The sequence below is a fragment of the Gymnoscopelus braueri genome (genome assembly GCF_963280865.1).
Source record: "Gymnoscopelus braueri genome assembly, chromosome: 3".
Taxonomy (NCBI): Eukaryota; Metazoa; Chordata; class Actinopteri; order Myctophiformes; family Myctophidae; genus Gymnoscopelus; species Gymnoscopelus braueri.
Window position 1 is genome coordinate 33,963,740 of NC_137612.1, and position 26,815 is coordinate 33,990,554.

General features: G+C 43.4%; 2 protein-coding genes across 4 annotated transcripts in view; one reads left to right on the forward strand and one right to left on the reverse strand.

Annotated features, from left to right (window-relative positions):
- The window catches only part of LOC308081901 (uncharacterized protein), a gene marked incomplete at both ends in the record, with an annotated part of 33,106 nt that extends 30,315 nt beyond the window's left edge, over positions 1-2,791 (reverse strand). Inside the window, one exon of the mRNA XM_080423517.1 lies at positions 2,707-2,791. Within this exon, the coding sequence (XP_080279643.1) occupies positions 2,707-2,791 (85 nt within the window). The remainder of the gene's footprint in view (positions 1-2,706) is intronic.
- A 3,720-nt stretch (positions 2,792-6,511) lies between these two features.
- Positions 6,512-20,624, forward strand: inka2 (inka box actin regulator 2). Of its 3 annotated transcripts, none has more exons than XM_080423988.1 (2): positions 6,512-6,886; positions 16,598-20,624. In XM_080423988.1, exons 1-2 carry the CDS (start codon positions 6,812-6,814, stop codon positions 17,834-17,836), a joined length of 1,314 nt encoding a protein of 437 aa, XP_080280114.1. In that variant the 5' UTR covers positions 6,512-6,811; the 3' UTR covers positions 17,837-20,624. The 3 variants fall into 3 exon arrangements, with proteins under 3 accessions (XP_080280114.1, XP_080280115.1, XP_080280116.1); XM_080423989.1 differs by lacking the exon at positions 6,512-6,886 and adding an exon at positions 15,117-15,174; XM_080423990.1 differs by lacking the exon at positions 6,512-6,886 and adding an exon at positions 16,114-16,134.
- Positions 20,625-26,815: the final 6,191 nt, after the last annotated feature.

Genomic DNA, 26,815 nt, shown 5'->3' on the forward strand with positions numbered 1-26,815 from the left:
GGAGCATTAGTTACCATGAGCTGTGCTTTCTTTTTCTGTTCTTTTTCGATCTTCCAATCCTACATTCTCTTAAAATCAGCGTGAGGTTCCTTTTTGTTATTAGCGCGCTAGTTCCTGGCCAAACAGGAAACCGTTGCGGTAGTTCCTGGCCAAACAGGAAACCAGTGCATTTCCGCCTCCGTTTTCGGCCAGATGACGTCATTTCCCCGGGAAAGTCCACCCCTTCACCGTTCAATAGTAAATATATAAATAAAAGGCTTCCGGGGGTGAAATTCATGGAGTGGGTGTTGTGAAACTTTTGCCACTCACAAAAGATATACAATTTAACTTTATTTTTGTTGAAAGCGTTACCTAGTATGCCTTTAAGACTTAACCACTTGTTAAAAGAAAAAAGAAGAATCACAATTATTTTTAAAACCGCCAATCTGCTATGCTTGACCATTTTCTAAAAATCCCATGGTTAAAGGGCTTAATCAAGTAGGTTTGCTGGCAAAATAAATTGCATTTTGTTTCCTTCGGGCTGCATCCCATCACTATAGACCTGCTAAAGACTATAAGCTAAAAGTGATGAAACCTGCTCACTGCAGCACTGCTGCTCTGCTCCCGAAATATGATTTAATAATCATTCATGTATAGACTGAAGGACTTCTACATTGGCTAAATTGGTTAGTGGCTACCCACCCTCACTATGTGTCCTGCATTGACAAATATTTACCATTAGATGGCAGCATGGGTCCATCCTGTGCATGGGTTGCTGTAAAGGACCATTTGGTCTTCATTTTGTTACCATCATGAGGGCAATTGTAGTGAAATCAAAAGACTTACATAACAATTTGGCTGATCTGAATGAATAATCCATATTCATCCCTTTTCAGTATGCACACAGCAGAATGTAAGCCATTTACGCGTTTTTCTTCTAAAATATTAAAACATATCCGTTCAATCAAGTAGCCTTGCTTTTAGGCCCTGAGACATGACTTGACCTAAAAAATATGACTGCTAATAGTCTAATAACCATTTAGACTATTGTTTTTGTATTATGAATACATACAGTAGATCAGTGGTTCTCAAACTTTTTCATGTCAAGGACCCCCAAATTGACACTTATTAGCCCGCGGACCCCTATTTGAAAAGATATGCCCAGATTGTTACAGTTCTAGCAGTGATTTTCGAACATTTTAATTTCAAGGACCCCCAGTTTCACATGCATTAGGTTACGGACCCCCATTTAATGGCATTTCTATCTCTGGGACCCCAATTTATATTGTAAAATCGTTGTAAAATCGTTGATTTATCTCTGAGAGTGTACAAATGGAACCAAATGGACCCGTTAAGGTGCCTTTGGTTCCATTTGTACACTCTCTGAGTTACAGGCCCATAAGGGTCAAATTTGGTTCCTCACTATATTATTTAGCTGGGGACCCCCCGGAACTCCCTCAAGGACCCCTGGGGGTCCCCGGACCCCACTTTGAGAACCAACGCAGTAGATCATTCCATTCAGTATTTTACACAGTCCTAGAAAGACTGGAACATGTGCATTGTTCTGTGTAAACATGGCTGTGTGGGATGATGTAAGGCTAATTTAAGCAGTTATCACCTGGCCTGATTCAAACTTGTGCGCAGAGCTAGGTGTGACTACACACCTGCTGTAAATCGGGTTAATGAGCGCAGGCTAGTCAAATATACTCAGAGACAAAGACTCTGTCATGGCGTGCTTTTATTTTACTTTTATGGTTGTTTCCTAGCTTTCTACCACATGCGGTAGATACTGTAGTCATGTGGTCATGGGAAATAAAGAGAACTTTGTCCTTAAACCTTGGCTGTTGTCTGTCCTAACCTTGAGCCTGTCACAATGGCATTGTTTGGTGATGGGGAGGGCCTGCCCTGTCATGTGTCAACTGCTATCTCTGTTTACCTTTCTGGCCTTTGTAGGAGGTAATCAGATTCAACCTTTGACGTCACTTTTATGACCCCGGCTTATTTAAGTGAGAGGACATTCTTCTCAACACAGGGCCTGTAACATAGAAGCAATATAATAATTTAAAAAATGGCTTCCAGTCCACAATTACAGTAAGGCAGCATCATTGTGTCTTACTCTGTCCAGGAATCACATTAATAACATTTACACAGTCCAGTGTGGAGTGTGGTCTTAGCCATGGACTAAAACTTTATTTTGTCTTCTCTTGGTGGTTCGGTGTATCGTGACACCGTAAGATATATTAAACAAGACTGAACATATATGAATCACACAAACAAGTGAGATATCATGGAGATATCCATATGATTGATTGATTGAATACTTTATCAGTCAGAAAATGTAAACAGCACGTGGTACAGTAAGACATTAAGGCTGAAAGGATAACACAAAAGGTCCTGGGGACTTAATTGTTTCCATTGTGACTTGTGGTCCGATGTATTCAATCCATCAACATAGCATACAAAATTAACACAATTATACATGTCGTAAGAAGTTCCCCTTGCCACATGCTTTGTCAGTACGGTTGTTTTGATTCATCTTTGGGTTTGATGTCTGTATTCTGCAAGACAATAATTCATAGCACTGAATCGAATTAATTGAGCCATTTGTAACTCTGAGAGAGAACAAATGTAACCAAATGGACCGATAAGGTCCATTTGGTTCCATTTGTTTGCTCTCAGAGTTAAATTAAAAGTGTATGATTATATCTGGAATGATGGATAGCTGACAGTTGCTGCTGCATGTGCTGTGCTGGCTGAAGGCCTGTACCAGTGCTGTGTGGTCTGGGGACTTGGGTGAAACTTCCTCAGTCATTGTTTGGCTCCTGACAGCTGGGGGGGAAGTGGCTACATGCACGCCAGCCAGGCAGCTGCAGCTCAGAGTCACGTCGGAGCCAACGTTCTTCTGAATCTTTCAGCAGCCGTTCCCCTATTCAGGGAGGCTTTAATGACTGGAATCACCATGTGCGTCTCCATCTTGAATGATGAAGACATACTGTAGGCTACTGTCAGTCAGTCAGACAGACTGTCAGTTCTGCCATCAAGTATAGCCTGGCTGCATGTGCCGAATGCTTTATAACAAGGTGTCGACTGGTTCGTTGTCGCTGAATAGTGAGAGATTTTCAGGTTCATCTTTATTTAATCTGGATGTAAGAGTCTCTTAATGCTCAGCAATTGATTCTGCAGTGCCTTTGCAACTAGGCACTACTACTACTAAATGCTGAAACTTTCAGCATTCCCTCTGTGTTTTTTTCACTTCATGTCTGTGTTTCACTGCTATGCAAAATAAAAGAAATAAACTAAATTAATGTACTGTGGTTGTTTGTTTGTCAGTTATATCCTCATGCATAGGCCTACTCTGATAATTAACTATGATGATTTCGCTGTGTACACATCTTTGACAATATTGGCAGGTGGTTTCTAAGCTACAAGAGGCACATTTGCAAATATGTTGAAAGTGACCTCAGACAACTGGGTCTGTGCTGAAAAGATGAAGAATTATTTTATTATTATTCTTTTTACATTTACACCGATGCCTAAAATAAGGACGCCAAGTTGAAAGTGGTTATAAATTTGATTTAAAGTTAATGCTGTGAGAACTTGAGTGTAGTATTGTATGCTGCTGTAGTGCAAGTGGTGGCTAAATCATCAACACCACAAACTTAATCAGTTAAACACTTTTGTTCAGACACGAAGCTGCAGACAAAATAAAAGTTTTATTTGACCCCAGTGTGAAGTGAATACATCATATAGTATACATACTATATGATGTATACTATACACAAATGAAGGCAGACACCGTATTATCAAAACAGCACTGAAAGTTCCAGGGAGAATAATGTTAAGACACACAAGCCTCTCTCTCTCTCTCTCTCTCTCTCTCTCTCTCCTTTCCTGAAGTAAACTAATGCTCAGATGATTTATTCATTTGGCCATCCCCATTTCATTGCTTTTGGAATTTGGGTTCGAGCAACCACAGCTCACTCTCCTTCCTCTCTCCTCTTCCTCTCCTCCTGGCATTCCATCTGGGATGCATCAAAGACATTAGATTGAATATTAAACTCCAGATACCTGCCTTCATTTGCATGGAACCAGGTCACAGAGTGCAACTTGACAGAAGTTACAATACTGAACTCTGTCACCAAGATCAGTCATAGTGGGCGTTTCACTGTTTCAGCCCAGCCCTGCACATGAACTCTGCAGCCGCACTGAGGCCCCTGCTGGAAAGCATCCCAGCCCAAACATTAATGTAACTAATAATTGGGCCGCGCGACCCGGAAATGACCGTAATAATCTTAAAACGGGAGCGATTTTCTTTTTTGTTTGTTTTTTTGGCCCAACGGTCCACTGGCCCTGCGGCCCACCGGGCATTTGCGCGGTACGCCAAATGGCCAGTCCGCCGGGGCCCTAAAACATAATTGGCCCCCTTGAGTCTTAAAACATCCGTGATGATCATTTGGCAAAAATAGTTGAACATTCAGCGTTTTACAAGCTCACAACATTGCGACAAGTTGTGAGCTTAATTTTTGATCACCTATTTTGAAGAGATTTGGTGTACGTGGGAACAAAAGAGGGGACCAATAGACTACTGTCGGACCCCGGTCAACAAAGTATAGGCTGTTTAAGTGGTTAACTCTTTTGACGTTGAAGAATTGAGTGAATTTTCTGGGAAGTCAGATTATAAACGTGCACTTTATTTTGTTCATGATAGAGGAGTACACAATGGGGAATTGCTGTGGGCTATTTGTTGTTGCATTCCATATGGTTTACTGCTGTGTCTGTACAGTAATGAGAAGATCATCCATCTCCATGGCGTATAATAGGGCCCATTTTCCTGCCATTTGTTCACTATGCACGTCTGTTCCCTCTGCCCTGGAGGAATGGAATACAATTGAATTGGACTTTGTTACAATGAATAATGTAGTTGTAGTTTTTGTCTCTACATTTTCAGGTCACGATTTTAGCTGTTTTATTTTTTCTTCTACCTTATGACTGAAGAGTGATGCACACTGCTGTAAGCTTCCAAACGTATAAAATATATGTTGGGCAACATTTAGGTCACAGAACTTAGTCAGGCATGGGTGATGCCTTGATGTAGTAGAGCAGTGGTTCTCAACCAGTGGTCCGGGGACCACCAGTGGTCCTTGAGGGGGTTCCAGGGGGTCCCCAGCAAAAGGTGTTAATACATCTTCACCCCTTTATCCATATTGTGTTGGCTATTCAAAAATAGCAGATATACAAGCTCACAGCGCGTTACTTTGTGCCGTGCTGCAAGCTTGTAGATCTGCTATTTTTGAACATTTTCAAAAAATCTTGAAAGTGTTTGAAGAATTTTGTAGAATTTTGCATTTTTTAACACACAAACACAAAACATTTTCAGATGGGGGTCCGCGGTCAAATGTATATCAATTTGGGGGTCCTTGGCAAGAAAAAGGTTGAAAACCACTGTAGTAGACGCATCATCTTCAGGGAAGAGTTGGTGAATAAATACACAACTTTGCACACATGTCATGTCAAATCTATATACGTGAGACAGGGAGAGAACCTCTTCCTTCCTTGGATAACAAAGTATTGCGTCCGGGTCACGCAAACAAAAGCCTCCAGATTTCAGGTGCTTCCTCTTGGACCACAATGAAGGTGACCATGGCCGCTGACCTCAGGGCAGATTTCATGAAACATATGGGTCTCTTTTAGGACACTTTGGTCAGAGAAGCATGGGCATGGGGTGCATGTTCTGATTTTTCCCGCATAATCAACAGCCTTTAGCTTTGATTCAAATATTTCCAGATGATTAGGCTTCCTCCCAAGGCTGACAGATCGCTTTCTATAGCCTATACCAGTGGTTCTCAAAGTGGGGTCCAGTGACTCTTAGGGTTCCTTGATGGGGCTCTAAATTGACCCTTACAAGTCTGTAACTCTGACAATATACAAATGCACCAAATGGATACTGATCAGAGTTAAGGGGAGTCCTTAAAGGGGTACTTCACTTCCGGGCCGGCGACACATTTAAAAAAAATATTAAAAATAAATGAAAAAAGTTATGGAAAATTCATGGCCCCCTCACACATTAGTAGGACACTGCGTGTCGTGAGGGGGCCATGAATTTTCCATAACTTTTTTCATTTATTTTTAATATTTTTTTTAAATGTGTCCCCGGCCCGAAAGTGAAGTACCCCTTTAACATGTTAGGGTTTGAGAACCACTGGCCTATACATTCTCTCTCTCTCTCTCTCTCTCTCTCTCTCTCTCACACACACACACACACACACACACACACACGCACACACACATGCACACACTGCCACATCTACTCACTCGTCCAAAAAAGCAAATTATAGGTCCCCATTTCATCAGGGTTTGAAGGGATTTACGCTGTCATGGGAGGCTCAGTCTCTCATTGGAGGAGATTGGACGAGCAACGTAAGCGCTCCTCTTGAATGAGAGGAAAAAAAGGAAAGCAGAAAAAAAACACACACCACAGACTGGCAGATCTACCAGCAGGCAGCAGTGGACCACTGACAGAGATACCGACGGACTGACGTCTGAATATAACACACTGCACCCAAAAAAGGACGTCATTATAATATTTTCGGAAGTAAACACATTTTTAAAGAAGATCTCCAGGACTTTTCATTGCGGGACAAGAGGCGCGCACATTCCAGAACAGGATTTGCGTTTTATTTTTCATTTATCTCCTCCTGATCATGCGAGTGTTTTTTGGTTTTAGTATTAGATTAGACCTATTAGTTCAGGGCGCATAAAGTGATCATTACCAGCGGTATGTTTGATCGTTGATTGGTCTAAGTGGTTTAATTGAATCGGTGCGTCGATCACAATGGAACAACAACAGCTCTCCAAACCAGAGCGCAAGAACATGGACGCGTGCTTGAGACGTCTGAAGACAGAACTGGTATGTTGTGTTCGCTTATCATTCCTGTTAATTAAAGCATGATCACATGTTGTCTGATGTATTCAAACAGTGGGCTACATGTACTATTTAATCAGATCAGTTCATTTCCCGCATGTTTTTGTATTTGATTAAACTTGGAGCGAGTGGACCCTAAATAAAAGGACAACATATTGTCCTAAATAAAAGGACAATATATTTCCCTTTTATTTAGCCTATGTATGTTAACAGGTTCTTCTAAATATTTATATATTCAAAAAAATATACATCTTGTGATTGCCTATAATTGTAGCATTGAGTAATAATGTTAATATTTGTGCTGTATGTAGCCTACTGTATCTGTCTCTAGTCTCGTAGCGGAGGAGTATGATTGTAGCAAAGGTTTTCTTTGCATCGGATTAATCTGTGTTGGTTTAAAGCTCTATAGGCATGTCGACGTGCCCCCCCCACATCTGGGACAGATGTTCATTTAAGCTTAATGACCTAAAGACAGTCTTTTGTAAATCTCCCAAGGGACTTTGCTTCTACTTGTGCTCTGTTATGGAAAGAAAAAAGAAAATAATAATAATAATAATAATAATAATAAGGGTAATAATAATAATAGTAATAATAGATTGAGACGTGATTCCTTCTGTTACTTTTCTATATCTATTTAGGTTTCTGCATACCTTTTCTGGCATGTGGTTGAACTAACAGCAGGGTTCTAGTCATGTTTGCATACACTCTTAATCTCAATCTTAATAGAATCAAGCAACTCTCCCTTAATTAACATGTTTTCAAATATTATTCACTCACTCTCATTCTATGAAACAAATTAGGTAGCGAATCGAGAGCAGCAACATTTACCTCCCTTTCTAAAATGTAAAAAAAAAAAAAAAAAAAAAACAGAATGTGAAAGCTCATCCTTATGCCCACATATTTTGGCAGCAACATACTTTAGTCACCCATTTTCAATGGAGCTTTAACTGGCCCAGATTTATTTTGGAGACATCTTCAAAGCAGGCATGGTCTGTGTGCCCGGGCCATGGGGCCCACAGTAAAGGCTAGGATGGCTGCAACATGCAACATGATCAGGCCTGTGGCTTTTGGGTTCCCTGTGCCGAATTAGCCACCCGTCTGTCAACTGGCACTTCTTATTTTTGTACAGTAGCCCTCACAGCAGGCTGGCATAGTTGCCAAGTTTGGTAAGGTAAATAGAAAAAGTGTTGGGCCATGCACAGGATCAAACAGCAGAACAGATAGCAGATGCCAGTTAAAACAAGCCAAGGCAGGCTCCCTTGATCAGAACCATGTGGGACACAATCTGTTTCAGTGCCTCGCTCTGTTATAGGTGGTGGGAGGGGTGCTGTTTGTGCCAAGGTTGTCACTTTTCTTTTCACTGTGACTGATTTTCATCCACTGCTCATTCAAGAGTGGCACAAATGGATATTTTCTTATTTTTTTACCAGACTGGTCAACAAACAAGACATGGGTTTCTTGTTTCTTGGACAGTAATGATGCCAGTTGGTTAGTTATTTCTCCCTTAGGCCTATTGGTGACACATTTTCAAAACTGTGACATCGGTTCAGCCCTAGAGCAAGACTGAGAAAGTTGTATGTTTTTTTTATGTGCATGCATGTTATTGTCTCTGTGAGAACAATCTTTTGTCAAAATCAGGGAAATGTAAGAGAAGAAGAAAGAAAAACTAAATAGAGAATTGAGTATCAATCCTTGTGGACGGTAGCAGTAAACAATAAATGATAACTGTGCTCTTTAGCATGAGCCAAGGTCTATTAGTATACAGTAACATCTGTAGTATTAATGTAACACAGTGTCCATTATATCTCTTTGATTAGTCCACAGCTTCTTAACAGAAATAGCAGTGTGTCATATGAATGTGTGAAAACACTGTCTGTCTGGGCCTGGGGACCTCAGGGCCAGTCTGTGTGGGGTATTGTTAGAGCAAGTGTGAACATTTGACCTCTGACCTCCCGGGGTCAGGGGCTATTTTGCTCCACCGCTGACTGTACACGGCCTAGACCCTGAAACCTGAACCCGGAGAGACTGATTTTCAGGTCAGAAATGTTTCCGTTTTACATTATCTTCTCGCAAACAAGAATCTTGACACATTGTGATTTTCGTTCTATTCTTGTGAATACACCTAAACCCTTTGTCTGTGAAAATTGCCTGTCGACTTCTATTTGCTTTAACAAAAACATGACTCCATAGCAATCCAGGGGGAATAATGATAACAATGAGTGAGACATTTTTAGCCTCAGCATGACTCACCATTCACACAACACTATGGGATGTGATGGAAATGGTAAAATAAAATCAGAACTCTTCCTCTCTTCTGGGGGTTCAATAAGTTTCCCTATAAACCAAAATGTCTTCACCGGAAATTGCTGATCTATAAGTTTACCACGCTGAATGTTCGCTCTAGAATAGGTGACGCATAGGGTTCATGTGGTTAAACGTGCAGCCACGAACATGCCCCTGAATTCTCCTGTCAGATTGGTAAGGTTAACACCTGCACACCACGCAGCGTCATTTCAGAGACTGAGAAAATAAACCGCCACGGCCTTTGATACTGACACCCGGTGCAGCTCATTTCACGTGCATACTCTTTCATCCCGTTTGCGCCTTAGGTGCATTTCAAGCATAACTGTCACCATGGAATTCAGCAGAGAAAACACGAAGTACGCACATGAGGTCATGGAGGGCTGGAAAAAACCAAACAAAAGGTGCTGGTGGTGATGCGAGGTTTTATAGGGCTGTGTGTGTGTGTGTGTGTGTGTGTGTGTGTGTGTGTGTGTGTGTGTGTGTGTGTGTGTGTGTGTGTGTGTGTGTGTGTGTGTGTGTGTGTGTGTGTGTGTGGGGGGGGGGGGGGCAGTTTGGTGGGGGTAAGCTTGTAGGGGTGCCAAAGACTTTCTTGTTCTTTGTTGCCTGCAGGGTGTACACAGTGAAAGCCCTGCATTAGTTATTATTAAGGTTCCAGTGCTCATTTGTCCTGTGCCTCTCCCATGGCTCCCGTTCTCCAGCCGGCACTTCCTTCCCCCTGGCTAAAATTGGCCTCGCTCATGTGGCAGTTGTTGGCTTTGTATGTATGATCATTGTATTACATTTTGAGATGATACCGATAACCTTTCACGGGGTCTGCTTACTGCTCGCCAATGCACACGCCGTCTGGTCCACAGCGCTTTTTACTGTAATTATTGCCTAGAACGTCAAGGCAGCAATGGAGTCCGAAAATCGTGAATATAGGTCCTGAGTTACAGTACTATGCACATCATTGTCTCTATCTGGGCAAGATCTTTTGTCAGAACCAGGGAAACGGATGAAACAGAAGAAGCCTGTTTAGTGAATTGAGTATCAAAGCCTTGTGGTCGGTACAGTAGCAGTGCAGTAAATGTCTTTTGACAGTGTGCACTTTTAGAGTCAGCCAAGGTTTAAGAAATTAGTAGGCTACAACAGCCTGAGTGCGTTGCAGAACAAACTGACGTCAACTGCTGAGCTGCCAAGTTTCTATCTTATAATTTTGCCATCCGGTCATCACTAGCAGCTACAGTACATACCTCCAGATTGGATCTTAGACTGAATATTATCAGGGAAGATGATATGGCCTCTAATCAGCCTGTTTCTCTCTCTCTCAGGGGCATAAATGAGATCTATCAGGAAACTAGCCATTAAGCCTCCCAGCGTTCAAGACGACTAAAGGCGTAGGATTCATAGGGATGAACACAGATCCAGTGTTTAGGAATAGATAGGGCGTAAAAGCTGGTTTCAGTTGTTGTCGGGGGAGATGGAGGGGAAAACCATGCCTCCGGTTTTAAATACACCCCTCTCTGGTCATTTTTATCGCCAGTGGAGATATGTTTTATCCCTGCTTCTGGTCAGACTGAATTAGATAAATGCATTTCCTTTTGGGAAACATAGACTTTCTGAGATGTTTGATAATATCACAATTCAACAATATAACTTAAAATGTACAGTATGTTAACCCGGCCTGGTGTCCCTGTTTTGGGCAAATTTGTCAAAAAACTGCACCAAACAAATACAATGTGCCATGGTGTTGCGGGCTTGTAGATCATCTATTTTAGCTATTTGTCTAGTTAGTATATAGGGCTTACGTAGTTAAGAAAATGTCTCCCCCTCAGTTGTTTTATTTGTTTGTTTACAAATTGAAGCCTGCATTAAAGCCTAATCAACATATTCCATCATTGCCAGAGAGGGATTCACCTGTGCATAGGAGACGTACTGTATAAGCTGCATATCCACTGAGCCATATAGTCACTCACAGCAGATGTGGAAGTAATTACTCCAAGGCCAATCCTGTGTGACAATCTGCTGTGAGTGAATCATGCATGCTCCAGAGGCATTGATGGCCTATATTCCTTTAATTGAATATTCCGCATTGTTTCCCCCTACTCTGCATTACAACATTTGAAGCATGCATGCTAACCACATGAACCCTAAAGTCCCTGTTCTCGGCATGTCATAATAGGCAAACGTTGGGCATTTTCGGCGAAGAGATTTGGCTCGGAGGGAAAAAAGGAGTGGGCCAACGATAGACCCCTGGGGGACCCTGGTCAACAGAGTAGAGAGACATTCATGCCCTGTGATGTGTGAGGTGATATTTCTGTGTTTGAACGCTGCAATGGCCTGACTAATCTCACGATGGTGTCATGGTGACCCTGGGTCTCGCCACAGTGGCCTGTGGAGAGTTCAGCCGTATGTATTGACTCATAGAGCCTTTCTGTCTCCCCAGGACAGAGATCCCATTCCTGCCCTTGACCCACACAGCTCACTATTCATTTTTAATGAGGGTTGGAGGGAGGGTAACACAGGCTATAACTGCTTACTTGCCTGCCATGCTACCAAACAGGAAGAGGTTTAGGGACCGATAACCTTGGCCTCACTGTTTCCTCCTGTCCAGCCAATAACAACAACACCAAAAACAACACTGAATGGCCTTCTATGTTCCATGGAGTGGAATAGTGCCGTTTATGTTTGGTTTAATGTCACGTTCTGCAACTTCAATGTTTGTGAGTTGATTTTTTCCCCCCTTATTAATCCAGTTGAAGTGTGTCAATGAGGTTCATTGAAACTCAACACACCAGCATACACATTGCGCACATTCAGGCACACACGTTGTGAATCAAAGAACTGAATGCTGAATCGGGTTAAGTCATGCAAGCGTGGTCCATTTTTCCCCCTCTAAATGGATGAGGCGGTATCATGCCATGCTGAAGGCAGAGAGCTGCATCTCAGCAGACAGCAAAGGAATGGCACTGATTTATTTATACTTAGTGGTATTTACAGTAATTCACTTTCATGCATACATTCATGCAATATTTTCTGTGTTGAGTCGTCATCATGATATAGTAGCTGTTAACCACTTAAACCCTATATACTTTGTTGACTGGGGTCCCCCAGGGAGATGCCGTTTTTCCCTGTACACCAAATCTCTTTGTCGGCAAGCTCACAATGCATCGCAACATGGTGTGTTGTGAGCTTGCATTTTTGCTGAATTTTCACTCCGGAATAGGAACGCCAGGTTTCAGGTTTTCAGTCACTGCCTTCACATGACCTGGTAAAAAGAAAAAGAAAAAAAGAAAGAAAGAAAAAGAGCACCAGGGTAGTCTCTTCATTTATTCCATTCAAAGGCCATAACTCTTTAATGAGCCTCTGTCCAACATTAATTCAAGACCGCCAGCTATTGTTCTCAAACTTTGAAGCATTCAGGCCTTAAGTGGCAATTATGTGTGGTTGGTTGGCATCACAGTCGCAAAAACAGGAGAGGAAGGGGCTGCTGGATGGTCTTTGTTTGTTAGATTTGTTCAACTTCTTTTGATCAATAGCTTTTCACTCCCTTGCTTTTCCAAACAACTCTTAGAAGTTTTATCCAATGGATAGATCAAATGCAAAGACTTTGCCCTTAAAAAAAAACGTCACTGTGGTAATCAAGATTGGGTTAATGATGTCAGTATTTATGGGTATCCCCTGGGTATGACATAAGAGCAAAATGGCTGCAGTGAATAATGGTCAATAGCGATTCCTTTAAAAAAAAAATATATTGCATTTGAGAGGGTTTTTGTACACTGTAACTCTCTTTACCATGAATAAGACCTGAATAAACTATAGTAGGACCTGTCACTTCTGTCTCTTTCCTTTTAATGAGGCCCTTCTGATTAACACATTTTGAGAGTGAGACATCTCAGGCTCACTGCTAAATCATAAGCATGTGGCACTAAAAGTAGAAACTGCCTTGGGACAATTCAAGTCACATTCATCTTCTTCACAAGATACCAGAGTGAAAGTTGATATGGTTGACATAATTGGGCCACAAATTTCAGCCTTGAGATAGTGATGGTAAAATGTCTCAAGTTAGTTGGCATGGTAAGGTCATACAAAAGAGTCTGTTATACTACTGTTCAACTGCTCCTGAGTGGGGGGGGAAAATATTTTTTATTATTAATGATACCTGAGCACAGAAAAGCTGCTTAATAATGGAGTGTGCTTTAAATAACCAGTGAGAGATGCCTGTGTTTTGGGGATAAGGGAAAAATTACAGATGAGCTTTGAATAAGCATGTTTTAGTTAGCATGTATGAACAGGTTAGCTCCATAGCCTGCACGACAATTGGATGGGTAAGGGATAATGTTTCGAAAACAAACTCAGTATGCTGAAGTGGTCCAACGTTTAACCAGCAGTGTAGAATGGCGTAATCCTTTGACTCATCCAAACGCAATCTCACAGCCTTCCGGAGAGCCACACGTTAAAAGCATAAGCTACACTGAAAAAAGAATTACTTCGCATGTCATCCTAGCATCATCAGACATGTTGAACTTTGATGTGGTTGAAAGTAAACCGTAATTATGCACTCTTTTCCCAGCCTCTCCAAGGACACGGCCAATTATAGCTAATGAAGTCAACCATATGTGTAATACACGGAGACAAGAGACAACCTGATTGTGCTAATTATGTGTATCTTCACTGCTGATTTTGGCAAGCCAGGAAGAAACAATGGGCCCATTGTTCTCCTGATGTGCATTGATAGGCTTATTACCATCTGAAATTGACCTACCTAGTTAGTATATACCCATACAGAGATGTGTGATGTTATACATAAATCTCAATGGCAATTGATAGCTACAATACAGAATGTCAGAAGCCAGTCAGAAGTACATCAACAGTGTAATGATCATTGTGTGTATCCATTATACTCACATTATTGAAATATGTCCATAGTTTGCTGAACTTGACTGAAAAGCCTCTGTATATTTTCTCATGATTGAGAATTCGTTTTTTTTATCAAAATATACACCATGAATGTTTGTTTTTATCATTATTATTTTATTTTATCAAAGTGGCTTTTTTTGTGGATAGTCACAGTGGAGAGAGACAGGAAAGACTTAGAGAGAGACAGGAAAGACTGAAAGAGAGAGAGCGGGAGAGTGACATACAGCAAGTGGTCTGGCCAGAATCGAACCGGGGACCCGCTGTCAGGCATTAGAGCCCATGTGGTACGCACCCTAACCGCTCAACCATCTGGTTGCCCATTATGGTTATTTTCTTTCTAATTTCTACAGCAGATTTTTAAAAAATGCTTGGGAACTGTTATTTGTTGCACATATGCTATACTAGAAAATCTCCCCCTTCTCACGGTGCTTACAGTGATTTGTTTTTGATACTGTTCTGTCAAACACAGTTGTCTTACACGGCTTCTGTTCCCACCGGGGTTTGTACCGCAATCACAGCCCCCCCGATTAAGTATCAGTTCTTGGTGTTGTTATAACATGCCACCCCCCTCCTCCTCCTCCTCCTCCAACAGCCCCCTCCTTTCTGTTCCTCCCCATGTGTTCTTATGGTGTCATCCATAATTGAATCCATCAACAGTTCCATATTGGACGTCTAAACATATGGCGAGAGCTCCAAACACCCCCACCCCTCTCCCCTCCACCCCTGATCATCCGGCTGCTCCCCCCATACTGCTGCTGGGCCTGGACTCTGATCACCCGCCCTTTCGCTCTCCCTCTCGCTGTCCGCTCTCCCTCTCATTGTAAGAGAGGGGCCGTTTCCGCCTGAGTGACCCCACCCCCGCGGTTAGGGATTATAGTCTAGACGGACGGCTCTGATTGGACGGCCGCTCTGGCAGTGTCCCCCCATTGGAGAGAGATACTTATAGGGGCAGGCAGCCGTATCCATTTGAAAGGTGAGGGGACAGTGACAGCCTACCAGAGATAAAGATAATCAGAAAAAGGGAGGCAAACAGGGACTTCCCTCCCTTTGTGTTCCAAAGTTTACACAAGGTAAGAAGATTTGTGGGGTTTTGATTTGATGCTTATTTTATTTAGGTCTTGTTTCATAGCATGGGTCATGTCAAGTACATACTGAGGATATTTCATTCCATTTCATATTTTCGTGTGTGTGTGTGTGTGTGTGTGTGTGTGTGTGTGTGTGTGTGTGTGTGTGTGTGTGTGTGTGTGTGTGTGTGTGTGTGTGTGTGTGTGTGTGTGTGTGTGTGTGTGTGTGTGTGTTGTAATTGTAAGTAATGTTAAGTTGGCACTTTTTCAAAGTCCTAGGCTTTTAAGAAGTTGCATAGCCAGTGACATTTTTATTTCTAGAATATTTTCAAATGATTGATCATGGTAAGCCACTTAAGGCTATGCTTGTTTGGGTTTAGTGAGTGTGGAAACTGTCTCACTAACATATTCCCATAGACTCTGGCACATTTTTCAAAATAGTTTGCATACTTTAGGTCCTGTCTTCCCACAGCTGTTTTGATAAGGGAGGGTTATTCCTGGCAGATTTACCTTGTGACTCATTAGCTACCTTTGTGCCTCTCTATGCAGTTATATTTAAGAAATAATCGTTGTCGTCTCAACTGCACAATGCTGAGACTAAGTTAAAGCACTGCAACAAGTTAAGACAGGACAGTCTCTGTTTAGCAAAGAGCTGCAGGGAATTCCCTGCAGGAGAAAACGGTTAGTCCTGGTCACATGGCACCTATACTGTACTCTCAGACAGAAGAGAGAGGGGAAGGAGAGAGTGGGAGAGCAGGAAAGAGAAGAAAGCAAAGTGCAGGATTGAGATACAGGAGGTAAGCGGGGGAGGAAAAGATAGAAATCAGAGGTAAGGGGATACGAGTGAAAAATAGACCAGAGACAATGGGAAATACAAACGTTGGTAGTCTGGTCCCCACAGCTGCCATCGACTACAATCCTCTCACATGCACAGGCCATATGGGGGCCCGGACCTGTCATTCAGAAGTAGGTCACATGACCTGTAATTAAAAAAACTTGTGCAGCCTGGAAAACACAAAAGACAACAACAACACAGAGTCAACGGCCAACATCAAGGGAGAGGCAGGGAGCGAATGTATTCAGCAGGCTGCAGCGGTGAATACTGTAGTTGTCATGCATCCTCTAACTCTGTCATTGGATGCAGTTGGTTGCTGGTGTGTAATTGGATTTGTCCCGGTGCTGAGATTCATAGAGAACAGAGAGGGTGGGGACAGTGAGGGATTCTTTGTTGATGGATGACAGGGGCCCTACAGGAGGTGGAGGAGTCAAGTGCTTGAACTGATAGATTGTGTCAGGCCTTCTGTTTAATCTCTAACGAGACCTTTCCCTGTTGTTATTGTCTCCCATTTCTCCCTCTTATTATTTCACTCTCCCTCTTCTTCCTCTTCCCTTCTCTCTTTCTCTGCCCTCTCTCTCTCTCACCCTGCAGGTGTCTATGAAAGAAGCGGGCGATGGCCTCCATGCTCAGATGAATTCGATGATGGGTGCCCTCCAGGAGCTCAAACTTCTTCAGGTCCAGACCGCTCTAGACAACCTCGACATTTCGGGGCGGCCCATTAACCGAGGTCCCCCACAGTCCATACCCGCTCCACCTCCTGTCACAGCGACAGCGGCGTCCGCAGAGAGCGACAGGCCCTGCTCCAGCCAGAGCATGCCAGCAGAACCCAGCCCTAGTCCCAGTCCCAGGCGAAGCCCTAGACCATCACTGGATAGCAGAGACACCAGTCCTGACGACCAGAGCCGTTCTCAACACAGGAGCAGCCTAGGGACCACCTCGTCTTCTTCATCCTCCAGCCTGGAGAGTGAGAGAAGCCAGAGAAGCAAAAGACGATCGAGAAGCGACAGTGTTCTCACGTCCATACCCAGGAGGTGGTCAGGATACACTGCCCCCCAGGTGGACTTCTGCGGGCCCACGGTGGACAACCCTCCACCAGAGTCCCATTCCCACCCACTGGCGGCCCCCCATGCCCGGCCGGTGGATCTGCCTGGGATTCTGTACAGCCTCTCCAGAGAGGGGCCGTCGTTAGACAATGACTACGCCCAGGAGAGCATGGATGACTCCAGCGACTGGACCTCGTCCCTCATGAGCAGCAGACGCAACCGGCAGCCCTTGGTGCTGGGGGACAACGTCTTCGCCGACCTGGTGGGCAACTGGCTGGACCTGCCCGAACTGGAGAGGGACGAGCGCGAGGAAGACAGCAGGAGGAAGAGGAGAGGGGAGAGGATGATGGACGACGGCGAGGCCGACCGGCCAGACACCCCGGCCCATCCTCTCCGCCTCAGCCGCTCGCAGGAGATCTGCAAGAAGTTCTCGCTGACCACCAACATCTTCAAGAAGTTCCTACGCAGCGTTCGACCCGACAGGGACAAGCTCCTGAAGGAACGACCCGGCTGGGCGGCTCCAGAGCTCCCCGAGGGAGACCTCTTCAAAAGGCCCAAGAAACTGGCGCCTAAGGCGTCTAAAGGGAGCTTCTACCTGCCATTCTGGGCAGGCACACAGCAGGGCAAAGGCAGGCCGTGTCCACACCCGGCCGAAGCAGAGAGGTCTCACCTCCACCTCCAGCAGCCTCCGTTCTCAGGGATTTATATAGACAGGATTAGACAGGCGGAGGGCAGGCTGGAGAAAATGCAGCCCTTGTTTGATTACAACACAGCTGTGTGGGTTTGACAGCCACTCTCGACCTCAGGTCATCATACTGCTGTTGTTGCTGCTGCTGCGGCCAGACTTGAGTGACAGGTGTGCTATGGGGATTCGGCTGCTGGAAGGGACTGAATGAACGTTTGGTCTGAAGCCATCTCCACAAATAGAGTCGAGAGATGATGAACTTGACATCCAGAAGTCGTCCTCCCCCAACAGAGAGATTATCAGGGCAACTGTTTTGTCTGACAATCCAAAAACCGAAACCTCGTTGACCGTGTGTGTGTGTGTGTGTGTGTGTGTGTGTGTGTGTGTGTGTGTGTGTGTGTGTGTGTGTGTGTGTGTGTGTGTAAGAGAGACCCCCCCCAATAATCGATTAAATCGATTAGTTCAATTTACTGTTAGAGAGGGAGAGAGAGAGTGAGAGAGAGGGGATGTGAAGCATTTCCTCTGGAAGTTTTGTACAGTTCAAATGTCTTCTTAAGTGTGTGTGTGTGTGCGTGCGTGTGTGCGTGCGTGCGTGCGTGCGTGCGTGCGTGCGTGCGTGCGTGCGTGCGTGCGTGCGTGCGTGCGTGCGTGCGTGCGTGCGTGCGTGCGTGCGTGCGTGCGTGCGTGCGTGCGTGCGTGCGTGCGTGCGTGCGTGCGTGCGTGCGTGTGTATGACTGTGTTTCTCGGTACTATTCAACAGAATGATGGTACTTTGATATGGGCATCGCTCACAGAATGTCTTTGACTTGGACTTCCACATCCCACTGTCTTCATATACCCAGAACATTTGAACTATTCCACTTCTGACCTACACACGTTTTGTATCTACCAATTGAACACCAACTGTTGCATTGCATGGGCACTCTTTTTTATCGATGACAATTACAAACAGCTGTTACTGAACGCACTGCCACTGAACACACTGTTGTATTATTAAGCTCTATATGTTATGTTACTTCCTTCAAGGCCTGGACAAATGAAGCCTTTTTAAACCCTTATTTTGATCATCATTCATTCACATCACTTTCACCTTGCTCAGGGAATGAATGCTTCCTCCGCCAAGACATAATGTGTCCCTATTGACCATATTCACACGGCAGCCATTATGTACTTGGCTGAAATTGGGCTAAATTAACTTTAAGTTAATCGGGTCAATCAATGGGTCAGATACGATTGGACATGTACTATTCACAGTATAATAAATGTACAGCAATACAATGCATGACCAGCATACATCATCGAGGGCTGCACATTAAACTTTGAGATGTGTTCCCTGTCAGGCTTGTCATGAGGTGATGTATAGTATTTGCCGTCGCACAAGAGATAGTCATTTAACTCTGCTGTCTAGACAATGCTACATCTCAACTGTCAACCTTCCTGAGGTTATTGTGTATTGTGCATAGACAAGAGGGTGGGTGGGCAACGATGGCACGAACACAAGGAGCTCAAGGCAGAGACAGAGATGCAGGGAGAGATAGACCTGGCATAGGCAGACAGTAGCGTTACGTGTCAGGCTGCCATCTGGTACTTTTCGTTATGTAAAGCCCATCAGCCGCATGCTCGAAGAGGGTGTAGATTGGATCTTGATGCCTGTTGATCCCAAAGCCACATGGATGGACTAAATCAGTGATTCTCAAACTTTTTAATTTCAAGGACTTTCAGTTTGATACGCATTAGACCACGCACCCTCGTTTGATACTATTTTAATCTCTGGGACCCCGATCTAACAATTATTTTATTTGTACACAAATCTGTAACTTCTCAAGAACCCCTGGACCCCACTTTGAGAAGCACTGAACTAAATCATGATGATGGCGTCCATTACACACACAGGTTTAAAGATACATAACAGGGCTTGGGACAAGGTGTGACAGTTGAAAAGGGCCTGTACTCCCAACCACGAAAGGTCTGTCTTTGTGGGATTACAGTTATTAGTAGTTTATTTACATATGTACAGAGCATTGTACGTATTTGCTACCCACACAGCAGCAATAAAGGGGAATTTGATTTATCATCTGATAACTATCTATTGCATGACACAGGTAAACATTTTTCTGCGCTGAGAAATATGCTACCGTGAGCCATCAAATGCTGGCACACAGTTAACTAAACCATTAATCGCTACATTCTTGTTGTTGTTGTTGTTGATGATGAGCTATTCAAGCATTGGTCATTTCACATGGGAAAGTATTGGTCATTTCACATGGACAAGTATTGGTCATTTCACATGAAACCATAATGGTGAAGAAAGAAAAACAAAATAGGCTATCAGTAGCTTCTGTCACAATTTCCCTCAGGGTAAAAGACACTGCCAGCACTGAATAAAAAACTAAACAAAAAAACTATTTATTCTTCTAGAGAGAGGACCACTGATATGCAAGGACAATCTGATGCTCATTATTTAAAAATAAATAATTTCAATAAAGTTGATGTGATACTAAAGCCATTATACAAACAGGAAGTAGACCATAGTTCACGTCTTTCCAGCATCTTAACCTTGTAGTCAATCCATATGTTGCTGTCTCAGTATTGGGGTCAACTTTAACACCATTATCATCATCATGTAGGGATCAAAAGGTCAGACAAACACAAACCGTGCCATAAGGTGCTGTCTGAGTCTCTGAGAGGTCATATCACAACGTGTATATTGAAATGTACATTTTTGTTTCACCCTATATATACGGCTCTGTGAGTGTTGTTGTTTTTCTAAGCACTGTTGATATTTTTATTCATTGAGGTTCTGCGAACCTCGTTTAGTAGTTCTGTGCCATGTGCACTGTAAAACTGTCACTGACTCTTTGTAAATTAAAAACTCCTTTTAGGAACAGTTGCCACTCTCTGTGTCTTTAATTCAGTCTTCAACTATGTACCAGTATTTCAATACCAACACCTTTTGGGTCATTCTTTTAACTCCATTAGAGTGGGTCAGCAATAACGCTTAAGTCCTCTAGATTCATACTTATTAAAAATATTTTGCCAGTCAGTCATGTATTCATTATCATTTATTAAAGATTATTGTTTTCTTCGTCCCAGATAGATCAGTGTAGAGTCAGGAAACTAAGGGCTGAGAGAATGGAGAGACATGCAAGACAAGACAGGGGTCGAATTCAAACCCGGGTCCTCGTGCTAACTAGGAGCATGGTCAGTCAACTTAACTGGATTTATTAACAGAGTCACTGTTTTCTTTTGGGTTTGAGTTATACTTCATTATTTTGCAACACTGCAATCTAGTGAAAACACAGTTGGAGTTAAGAAGAACACAGCCTAGCAGCTAATCACTAGCCAGGAACAAGTTTTTGCTTTTGACTCTTAGTGGGAGTCGGCTCTGTCCTCAATCCCGGTTCTCAGTACGGCAAAGTGCTGCCGCATGACTGACAAGTTCATTTAGTGCAGAGCAAGCAACTCGCTGCCTGTGTATCCGCTGGGCTTTAAAGTGAGTCTAAATCTGTATCAGGACTCCATCAGCATCTTAAATAAATAAACACAGAGAACATTCACTCCCTTAGCATCGTTCACATGGCGAGCACTTCATGACTACTGTGCCCTGAGATACCTATGGGCTATACTGTATCGACCACCATTAGTTCATCTTCCTGCCTGCTAGCTGTCCCCATGGCACTTTTTCTAGAAACCATTAGCACCAACAGCAAAGGAGGTGGAGACAGTTTCCCTAAAGTTATCTCATCACACACAAAAAGATCTGCGTATTTCACTGACTTACAATTTGAATCCAGGTCACCAGTGCTGCACTGACCTGTACAATTATTAGGCAGCATTTGCTGAAACCAGTGTTAAGTTCACTATGAAAATGTGCATAAGACTGTCACTGTCACAACATTTAGATACAGTATAGCATTCAGCATTCAGTTTGATGCGGTCTTTAACACATCTACAGTATATTACTTTATTCAGAAAGCTAGTCATCGCATAATGCTCTGTTCTCACTGTTTCTTATGGCTGCTATCGTGAATGTTATGTCATATCCTGAAAGCTACATGACAATCATTGTCACGCGTTGAGTTTGTGACATCAGTTTCTGATCCTGTTTTATTTAATATTCCCACAGGATTAATAATCTGTGTACACAGAACACTTCTGGGAACATTTCCGTGAACATTGAGAAATAATCTCTGTCTGTCTGTCTGTCTGTCTGTCTGTCTGTCTGTCTGTCTGTCTGTCTGTCTGTCTGTCTGTCTGTCTGTCTGTCTGTCTGTCTGTCTGTCTGTCTGTCTGTCTGTCTGTCTCTGTTTCACAGAGTACGGACTGAAGGTACACTGAAGGGGATTACAATGATATGAAAGAACGTGTGTGTGTGTGTGTGTGTGTGTGTGTGTGTGTGTGTGTGTGTGTGTGTGTGTGTGTGTGTGTGTGAGTGTGTGTGTGTGTGTGTGTGTGTGTGTGTGTGTGTGTGTGTGTGTGTGTGTGTGTGTGTGTGTGTGTGTGTGTGTGTGTGTGTGTGTGTGTGTGTGTGTGTGTGTGTGTGTGTGTGTGTGTGCGTGCATGCCTGCGTGCGTGCGTGCGTGCGTGCGTGCGTGTGTGTGTGTGTGTGTGTGTGCAACAGCTGCAAGTGTAGTCCCTTTCCCCTGATTGAGTTTCCCCTGGGACACCAGTGTGTGGATGCTGACTGACTGAGCAACCCCCTCCCCACCTCCCACCCCCCCACCTCCCTCCATGCTCTTTCACCCGCTATCCCCTCCCCACCCCCCCTCTCTCTGGTCCCGGCTAGTCAGCTGTCGCTCTCTCACAGTCCAAATCTGGGACACGCACAATGCCCAATCATGCTTCAGTACAGTAGGCCAACAGTTGTACAACTGTGCAACTTTCCTCCAGACTGTACGTACAACAGCAGGGTTTGGTCAGCTCATTGGTCAGCTGAGGCATTTTCCAGAAACAAATCAATGATAAGAAATAATTCAAAGGGATTCATTTATGGGGGGGGGGGGGGTCATGTACTACTAGAGAGAGACCTGACATGTGCACTGTGTGTGTGTGTGTGTGTGTGTGTGTGTGTGTGTGTGTGTGTGTGTGTGTGTGTGTGTGTGTGTGTGTGTGTGTGTGTGTGTGTGTGTGTGTGTGTGTGTGTGTGTGTGTGTGAGAGAGAGTGTACATGTGTGTGCATGTGTGTGCAACTGTGCATACATGATTTGTGTGTGTGTGTGTGTGTGTGTGTGTGTGTGTGTGTGTGTGTGTGTGTGTGTGTGTGTGTGTGTGTGTGTGTGTGTGTGTGTGTGTGTGTGTGTGTGTGTGTGTGTGTGTGTGTGTGTGTGTGTGTGTGTGTGTGTCGACCACACTGGGACCAGACTAATTTCCTCCCATGCTGCATCCATCTTTCAATAGCCCTTTCAGCTGTTTAACCCAACGGCTCTAGCATTGGCTCCCAGGAATGCGCTCACGTTTCACTTTTTATATTCGTCAGCAGCCAAAAATCCAGAATTGTCCATCAGTGCGGCTTCCTACGAGAGGTTCCCACAAGAAACATGAGACACACACACATGCTAGGACTAGCAAATCATAGGGTCATTTGTAGTTGCCCGTAAACACCCATGGTTTCGGAAAATGAAAGATACATCCTAAAACCACAAGCGGAGACAGATTTGGCTAAGAGATAAACGCAAGGGTTAAATCTAATTTAGGTAGATTTATTTGGGGACTTCACATCTGGCTGCGTGCAAACCCAGTGATCCCCCTGTACAAGATCAGACCTGCATTCTTTTGTTCTGGTAATGCGTGCAGAGTAGATCACATGTCCCCTAACATTAAACTTTATTGCACTGAACATCATTAACTCGAGCTTGTAATGAGATGAAAGTGGCACAGCAGTGCTCACATCTGAAAGACATTTGTAACACACGGACAGGTTCATTAGCCACCAAGTAGTCAAGTACACATGGACCACTTACACCGAAAACACTGGGGCTAGACATCATTTTAGGGATTTTCATCATTTCATGTTTTATGGAGGGTTATTGTTTATTTGGAAACCACCCTGTCAATATGCACAATGCACCTAAACCATCCATATCAATTAAAAATAACTAAAATCTCCACTGACCAATTAAACCCTATATACCACAGATCTACAGTAGGCTATACCTCCTTTTTTCTCTGACTGTACACCATGCAAATTTAGGTGATCTAACACAGCTTGTAAGCTTGTAGACCTGATATTTTCCCCCTAATGTTTGCCCCAGAATAGGGACGCTAGGGTTCATGTGGTTAAAGTATCATGGGTGTCTTGAGTGTAACATTTGTGGGAAAATGTTAATATCCCGATGGTGTTGAATATTTCAAGCTGATACACAGGAGAACTGATTCTTCGCTACGGAGAGACTTTGTCCAGACTGTAATGTGATGCTCCCGGAAGAAGTACTCAGATGTTTTACTTGAGTAAAAGTACCAATACCACAATGTAGCCCCACTACATACAGTAACAGTATCCATACAACAGTATTTATTGTAACAGTACTCTGTAGCCATCCTGTATTCAAAATGTTACTTGAGTAAATGTACTTGTTAAATGTTACTTTCCACCACTGCTGTAACACAACCCTCCCAACAGACCACCCCTCCAGCATAGTCGTGATTGATGTTTTAAGGTGGTCTGACAGGTGAACTTGATACACAGGAATGTTTCCTTCCTTTGATCTCGGCTGTGCCTCATTCTACCGTGAATTTGCGGAATTCAACCGCTATTTGTACAAATGTGGTGTGATGTTGACTCTGCCGTGGCCACATGGTGTAGTTGTTTCAAGGGGTGTGTGGGCTGACTGGGCTCCCTGGACCCCCACAGGGGCCATATTCATATCATCAGATTTAAACTGACACTCAGGGATTTTACAGTGAATAGGCATTTGAAGGTTAAGCCTCAAAAGAAATTAGATCATGCTTTCCATTCAAGTTTTTTGTCTGTGTTCCATGAACTTTTCCAACTGTCTGACTTCAAAATGCCACCAAGCAATGAAACCCATCCGTTTAGAAGCACTTCAATGGCCTGCCCTCCTCCCTCCTCAAACACATGATCTACACTACAGGATATCTAAACTACCCATTTTTAGCATGCTGGTCAGTTTCAAATGAATCATAATAAGGTCTACTAATAATACGTCTTCTGCCAATTACATCTCCGGTGTTATGATATGCATGTCAGTCATGATGTTATTAATATTAATTCAGCAGAGACAGCCTCCTCAGCATAGGACACGCGACACATTGACACGACACATTGAGCTTATATATTTTCAGCGTGCGACACAGTCTAATGACTGTAAGCATAAGGGGTTATTTCTTTGTGCGATTAATTCACCAGTTTTTTATGTCATGAGTACACAAATATTATGCAGCAATAAAGCAAAGTATTTTTTATTTGGAGCTTCTGAGCAAACTAGAAAATGTGCTGCTCAGAGCACAGGTCTACGCCAGTCTTCATGGTGGTGGTAAAAGAAAGTACTGTTCCTGATTAATCCTGTCTTACCTATTTATATTACATATTGTGATGTCACGTGAAGCTTGACCAATGTTAGCTGTGAGCGGAAGGACACACAGACACCTACTGCATTACAATGCACTTTTTTATTCATTCATTTTATTTTCATTATTATCTTTCATTAATGCACGTGTGGAGTCAGTTTATAACAGATATGCATCATTAGTTTCCAAATAATTTACTGGAGGGACAACTTCATGTTTTCCTTCTTTTTTTAATTGGAGGGGGACATGTTCCCTCTGTCTCACCAAGATCATCGTCCATGTTGACATGAGAGATGATCAGAGGAGCAGAGTTTGTACCACCAGTATTTAAACCAGGACTGAAGAATGGATATAGTTTCTCAGTGAAGGTGCAGCCAATGAAAGAGTAGAGATGAACTCTGGCCTCCACATCATAAAAGGAGACCAGACCCTCCTCATAATCCACAAACACTCCCACTTTCTGGACCTCCTCTCTTACAGGGAGGAAGACAGCATATAGGTCAGCAGCAGCCTGGTACTCTATCATATTTCTATTCCTCAACCCTATACACCAGTAACCATTGTTGGGGATCGCTTTGATGTCTCCCTTCCTGTTGATGGACTCTCTGGCCACTCCTAGATCCCAATCAGTCTTCCCTTTAACCTGAACCTCATAGTAAAACCATCCCGAGGAGAAGCTTTGTTTTCCTAAGACACAGACACATAGTGAGAATCTCTCTGTGTTGTCTGGGAGATTCTTCGTTATGCCTCCATCACTCACTTGTTTTCCATCCTCAGACAGGATGAGGTCGGAATGTGCTGTATCAGGGTCCAGAGTCACATCCACTGCATATTGCTGGATCCTCCTCAGATCAGCATCACACAGGTTCTCCTCCATCTCTTGACTGAGTGTCTTCTCCATCTCTTGACTGCGTGTCTTCTCCATCTCTTGACTGAGTGTCTTCTCCAGCTGAGCCACAACTGTCCTCACAGTCCACACTTAACTGTAAATAGTGTATTGTATCAGCAGTGGTTCTGGGGTGTCTTCAACCAGTGATGTCTGTCTTTACAACACAGGAATGTTTATGATGTGATTACAGCAGAATATGAAGTTGTAAGGGTTTATCTTTCTACGTGTGATCTAATAGTGTGTCTTTCAGTGTGTGAGTCTCTCTTCTCTTTGACTAATGCTCCTCAAAGTCTGTGTAATCAGCCTTTAAGTCAAGCTGACTGAAATCTGACCTCATCCACTATGACGTCAGTCTTGCCCAAATATGGAGTTTCAAACGTCTCCAGAATGACCTTCAGGAATATTGGTTGTGTGTGCATGTGTGTGTGTACCTTCGGCCTGGCGGAGACAATAAACACATCAACCAGTATGAATGAGGCATCAACTACTGTATGATTATGAATATTCACATTTTCGTGTAGTTTACTCATTACGCCCCCAGTGTGTGTAAACGCCTTCAAGGAGCACTTTACCAATTTTCAACCTATCTTCATATAATTGGTCCTCACTAATGCTCATAAAATGGCACCATTTCTGTCTACTCACTCTGTGAGTGGCTATGGACA

Coding starts and splice junctions, on each gene's coding strand:
- inka2 (XM_080423988.1), top strand. CDS start 6,812: ATGGAACAACAACAGCTCTCCAAACCAGAGCGCAAGAACATGGACGCG. Junction 6,887..16,597: donor GACGTCTGAAGACAGAACTG/GTATGTTGTGTT, acceptor CTCACCCTGCAG/GTGTCTATGAAAGAAGCGGG.